This window comes from Stegastes partitus, unplaced genomic scaffold (assembly GCF_000690725.1).
Source record: "Stegastes partitus isolate 25-593 unplaced genomic scaffold, Stegastes_partitus-1.0.2 Scaffold2695, whole genome shotgun sequence".
Lineage (NCBI taxonomy): Eukaryota > Metazoa > Chordata > Actinopteri > Pomacentridae > Stegastes > Stegastes partitus.
The window spans coordinates 9856-16035 of record NW_007580426.1 but is presented as its reverse complement, the minus strand read 5'-3'; the positions used below and the strand labels follow the sequence as shown (position 1 = coordinate 16035).

The window sequence follows — 6180 nt, the reverse complement described above, 5'->3', positions numbered from 1 at the left end:
CAGACACACATGCTGCCTCCATTAGTAGTCAGCTCAGCTGTGATGCATCGAGGAAACTCACAAGTGTCACTGTTTTGTTTATAGAGGCAGCCTCAGCGAGCACGCCAGCGATAAATAAAGAGCTCAAACTCTGACTCTCCACTATCTGTACTCTCCGATATTAAACCGACCTGCCAGCTCAGTGAATCCGATCCTGTCAGAACTTGTGCCTCGGTGTGTGTGACCTCTCTCTGGTTCTTCATTTACCTTTACTACAAAGACATAAAGCAAACAGCCAGAAGAGGCAGGGCTTCCAGCTCAGCTGCCCTTTTATAGTACACCAACCAGCTCGCCTCTTCAGAGCGTCCAGTCCTTTCTGCACTCGAGAACCTTTAGTCCACAGAAACAAAGTACACCACAGGAGGCAGGGCCACGAATCAGCTGCCCGGCTCCAGTGAGTCCAGCAGCTCGCCTCTCAGAGCCGTCCAGACCTTTCCACCATGTTTCTTTCAGTAGTGCTGCTGCTGCTCTGCATTTTCTTCATCATCCTTCAACTCAAGTCGCGGAGGCCCAAGAACTTTCCACCGGGACCCCCGACCCTGCCCATAGTGGGAAACCTTCTGCAGCTGAACCTGCATAACCCTTTGGAGGACTTTGAGAGGGTAAGAAAGAGGCTGCAGGGAATGATGTTGCTCTGTAGGACTGGTAGCACATTAATGAATTCCCTTTTATTAGTATGTGAGTGTGTCTACATATCTAAATACTGACAGTCACGGTTTACTTGTGCTGCCAACCTGTTAGCTTTAACATGAAGCACCTGCGACAGTCACAGAACTCTCTGTTTGCTGCATCACTGCTGCGTGTCAGATTAGAGCTGACTGCCTGCACACTTGGCACGGATCCCGCCAGGACGACAGGTCGCAGACATGGGCGTCTTCTGACTTCTATTGTTAACAAGTCAATATTTGTGATGTGATTATCAATTAAATGTGGCTGAAAGGGCTTCGCTTAGCAGGGCTCTGTGCATGGAAACAAATCCCTTCTAACATCTCATGGCAGCAGCTCCTCCTAGTTACAGGGTCAGGGTCTTTGGGGATCACTGAAACCCTGATGTGAGGGCAGCAGGACACGCCTGGATGGCAACTGATCTGAGAATGCGATGTCATTTCCACAGTGCTCTACCTCATTAACTCGTGTACAGGTGTTACAGGCAGTGGATGGGGTGGTCGTAGAAAGAACAGAATGTAAACCCTGATGACGGACCGAAGCTAAAACAGCATGTCTGTGCAATAAGAACCAATAATCAGCCTGTTGACTTCTCATTTCCCCTGTTGTAGTGTCTACACTTCATGTTCTTTATGCTTTTATCGCTCTTACCCTTTTAGATGATTTTAAGCCTCTCAGCCGTTGACACTGGGCCTGTCTCTGTGACTTTGCCCTGCAGGGTAACAGACAGTGAGCTGAACTAAATGAGCAAATGTTCTTGTTTTACTCAGCTCAGGAAGACGTATGGGAACGTCTACAGTCTGTTCCTCGGTCCCAGACCAGCCGTGATCATCAGCGGACTGAAGACCATGAAGGAGGCGATGGTGACCAAGGGCGCTGATTTTGCTGGACGGCCTCAGGACCTGTTTAATAACGACGTCTTAGAGAATAAAGGTGGAGCAGACATATAGGATACGCCAACGTTTCAGTCAAACATTTCTTGATTCAGAGATAAGATAGAAACTGGTTAAACTGGAGAGAAAGCACGGTCATGGTGCACTTAAAGCTTTCACTGCTGTTATTATCTCAGTAATGTGTACACAAGACCAGCCTGTTTCTGAACGCACCGTGGATGAGAAACATGCTGCAGCAAGCTGGAAAACGCTGAAAAGGAAAAACCAAGCACCTGGGCTATAAATGAAACCTTTTATCTGGTGTGTGTTTGTAGGAGACACAGCATGCAGAGCAACTATAAAGTATGTCAGGTATAAATTATGTAGAATCAGAAAAGAAAACAAAGGCTAACGTCAAGACTGAGCTCGCCTATGATTTGTCTTCTTCAGGTAATAAGTAAGAACAAATACTTGATCCGTGTTCAGCAGCTCAACGTGTGGTCTGAAGAAAGGAAATACAACAGCAAATAGGCAGGTTGATAGCAGCTCTCCTGTCTGATCAGGTTCAAACAGGGAGCAAGCTGAGGTGAAACCAAATGTATGGGAATGAAAACATGCGTAGAAGGGGCTGAGGAACAGGATGGGAGCAGGGAGTGGCACAGACTGAGAGAGAAGCTCCAACAATGGCAGCAACGCTGAACGTTTAGAGGGAATTACTGGAAACCACCAGTCTGGGAGGCATTTTTGAATTTGTGTTTTATTGATTTTGGACAATACTTAAAATCTCCTGGACTGACTGGATGCCACAACTTTTGCAAAGTTTAATATTTAGAGCATTTTTGTTCTGTTTTTTGTTCAATTCAAGGTGGTAGAGCGGCTGTGGCTCAGGTGGTAGAGCGAATCGGTCGATGATCGGAAGGTCGGCGGTTCGATTCCGCCCTGTAACCTGTTTCATGGTCGTTGTGTCCTTAGGCAAGACTCTGTCTGTTGTCTTGCAACAACAAAGCAGACCTCATAAATGGTTAATAGCAGATGTATTTGAACCCCAAATTAAAACATTACTCTTTTTTTTAAATGAGTGTTTCTTGTACCCACACAGTTTGCTGAATAAATGCAGACATTGCAGAACATGTCCCATCACTTTAACATGACGCTTGACTGTTGCTTCTGGGTGTAACTAACATGCACAGAGACTGTGACCTCACTCATCTGATGAGTTTTGCTGGGATACATCTGATACAGCAATGTCTCAGGTTTTAAATAAAGAAAATACTTTAAACTACAGTGGAAACGACAAAATGAAACAGGACACGAGGTAGAGATGCACTGGAATAAAACTGTTTGTTAAGTCTGATCATTCCTGAGCTCTTTGTGCTGCTGCTCCTGCTGCAGGAGTGATTCTGGCAGATTATGGTCCTCGTTGGAGGGAGCATCGCCGCTTCGCTCTGATGACTCTGAGGAACTTTGGTCTGGGGAAGAAATCAATGGAGGAGAGAATTCATGATGAGATTCAACACACCATGAAAACGCTGGAACAGAGCATTGGTACGACATCTATAGGTCCACACAGCTGAACGCTTTGTTGTTCTGCTGGTTTGGGTTCTGGTACCATCCTGTCCACGTGTTAGTTTGTGTTGTGTGTTTCTTTTACAGGTAAAACCATGAGTCCTCAAGTCATGTTTCACAACGCAGCCTCCAACATCATCTGCCAGGTTCTGTTCGGTACACGCTACGAGTATGACGACATGTTTATCAAAGAGGTGGTTCGGTGCTTCACTGAGAATGCCAAGATCGCCAACGGACCGTGGGCCATGGTGAGTTAAAGAGGTGTTAAACCCGACTCTGAAGGCTGACCAGGGCTGGAGGTCAGCAGCCTGTACAGCTGCTCTGTGAGGCTGCTCTGAGCCAGATGCTTAGCTTAGCATGTTAGCCATGCTAATATTAACTAGCTAGCATTGAACATAAAAGTACATCTCAGCTTGGTCTCTATCTGAGGACAAACTCACCTGTTTTGAGCTCATCGGGCAGGAAGCACCGTCTGTATGACTGGGTCCAAATACATCATAGATAACGCCGAGGTAATCCTGTCACGGGTCTCTGGCAGGCTGCAACCTACTCAGACTGACAAAGTCCAAAGCCAGGGTACACTCTGGACAGCTCAGTCCATCACAGTCAGACTCATTTCACTTGTCTTTCTTCACAGCTGTACGACTCTCTGCCCTTCATTCGTCAGCTGCCACTTCCCTTCCGCAAGGCCTTTGAGAACTGCATGGTAAGGTGTTGAAGTATCTAAGCACATGCATGTACACTACAGTGGCCAGCACACACACCATGTGCTTGGTCATACACACACATATCAGTGAAAAGAGAAATGTAAATTCATACAACTTGTGAGTGATGCTTTGTGTTTCTTAGACTTGCCAGGATCTTGTGCTGCGTCTGGTGAATGAGCACAAGAAGACCAGAGTCCCTGGAGAGCCTCGAGACTTTGTTGACTGCTACCTGGAAGAACTAGACAAGGTGTTTACGTGTATGAAAACAGTCAACTCACTATCTCATATACCGTGCACGGATACAGGACATCCATTAAAACCTGACATGTTGAAATGAGACCGCTGCAGCAGATCGAGTGCACAAAGTCATGAGCTAACTCTTCCCTCTCCTCGTCGTGGTACAATTGAATTACATGCATTTGTCTTACAAAGATCTCTCTCCTGTTCTTAGAAGTCAGAGGATTCTTCATTTGCAGAAGACAAACTTGTTTTGTACGCTATGGATCTCCACTTTGCTGGGACCGACACCACCTCCAACACCCTGCTGACTGGTTTCCTGTACCTGATGAAGTACCCACACATACAAGGTCTACCTGCACATGTGTCCAGTGTTCAGCCTGTTCCTGTAATGTAGACCTCACTGAATGGAGTCTGTGTAGAAAATAACTGACAACATCAGAGGAAACACTTCGTCTAGGTCCGTCACAAAGCTGTCCACCCACGTCAGCATGCACTGCATACGGACCCTCACTGAAAAGCTGCCGATTTGTTTTGTTCATGGCCAGTATCTATCACTGCTCTCCTCCTCAGACCTCAAGACTGGACATTTCCCTGATTTGCAGTCATGTTGTATTGTTATCTCATCGTTTCAGTTGTAGTGCAACATATGGAGCTCAACGTCTGATGTTTTCTCGCCCCCTCAGAGCGATGTCAGCAGGAGATCGATGAGGTGCTGGGAGGGAAGAATCAGGCCAGCTTTGAAGACAAAAACAACATGCCCTACATGCAGGTACAGCAAATAATCAGCCAGGTGTAACGTGTGAGCCTGGTTCTGACTGGCATGTCTGGTAGATAATCATGCAAAGTCGGCTCAAGGTAGGAAGTCATTGACAAGAGTAGAAACCTGCTAGAGTCGGTTTCTATTCTGCTCAGTATTCATGGCCCTGTTGCATTAGCATGGCATGTGGTCAAACACATGCAGCTCATCTGATTGGAAGCTCCATAGTAGTCCCTCTCTAGATAACATTCATCCTGGTCTGTTGCTGCCTGCTGCAGCGTTACTGATCTGCGTTTTTGCAGCTGAGCATCTCAGAGCCTGCTTTCTTTTCCTTCTGCAGCAAATCAGATAATGCATATGGAAATGTCTAAATGTGTCCTGATCCAGGCTGTGATCCACGAGATACAGAGGATGTCCAACACTGCTCCACTCAGCGTCTTCCACAGCACCACGAAGGACACAGAGCTCATGGGATATTCCATTCCAAAGGTCAGAGGCACCTGGTTAATGAGATTTTATCAACTAACGAGTGTCCACTGTGACCGTTGGTCTGTTGGTTCATTTTCTCTTCAGGGTACAATAATCATCCAGAACCTGACCTCAGTGCTGAATGAGGAGGGACAGTGGAAATACCCTCATGAATTCAACCCTGGAAACTTCCTGAACCACCAGGGAGAGTTTGTCAAACCAGAGGCCTTCATGCCTTTCTCTGCAGGTACAAGAACATCAAGACTGCACCACACTTGGAGTGGCATGCTGAAGCAGATCAAATAGCTGCTGTCGATGACTTTGAGGTGTTTTCTATCCCTCAGGTCCTCGGATGTGTCTCGGAGAGGGTCTGGCCCGTATGGAGCTCTTCCTCATCATGGTGACTCTGCTGAGGAAGTTCAAGTTCATCTGGCCTGAGGATGCAGGAGAACCAGACTTCACTCCAGTCTATGGAGTCACTTTGTCTCCACAACCTTACCGCATGAAGGTCCAGCTCAGGTCATCCCAGTGAAGTGGTCTCCAGACACACAGCAGAACCAGAGCCGCCAACTCAGATGAACACAAACACATCTGAGCAATAATTTGATGGGAGTAATGGAGGGCTTTTCAGGCAACCTTAACAGCAACTATAGCACCTGTAAAGGTTTCGCCCATCTTCAGAGTTTTCCCCTTTAATTGCTTTTCAACATTAAATCCTTGTCAGTTTAATCAGGCTTTCCTTACAGTCATTTACATAAATAAACTCGTTCATGTCAAAGTGAAAACACATTTCTACAAAGTAAGTACGAAGTAGATGAATACGTGATTGCAGAAGTATTCAGCCAGTGTTTAGTAGATACACTCT

General features: G+C 46.4%; 1 protein-coding gene across 1 annotated transcript; it reads left to right on the top strand.

Annotated features, from left to right (window-relative positions):
• Positions 1–479: 479 nt before the first annotated feature.
• Positions 480–5892, top strand: LOC103375599 (cytochrome P450 2F2). Its single transcript, XM_008305912.1, has 11 exons — positions 480–641; positions 1476–1638; positions 2970–3122; positions 3231–3391; positions 3781–3849; positions 3993–4118; positions 4311–4437; positions 4774–4859; positions 5235–5336; positions 5421–5562; positions 5660–5892. Exons 1-11 carry the CDS (start codon positions 480–482, stop codon positions 5845–5847), a joined length of 1479 nt encoding a protein of 492 aa, XP_008304134.1. The 3' UTR covers positions 5848–5892.
• Positions 5893–6180: the final 288 nt, after the last annotated feature.

Coding starts and splice junctions, on each gene's coding strand:
- LOC103375599 (XM_008305912.1), top strand. CDS start 480: ATGTTTCTTTCAGTAGTGCTGCTGCTGCTCTGCATTTTCTTCATCATC. Junction 642..1,475: donor CTTTGGAGGACTTTGAGAGG/GTAAGAAAGAGG, acceptor TGTTTTACTCAG/CTCAGGAAGACGTATGGGAA. Junction 1,639..2,969: donor CGACGTCTTAGAGAATAAAG/GTGGAGCAGACA, acceptor CTCCTGCTGCAG/GAGTGATTCTGGCAGATTAT.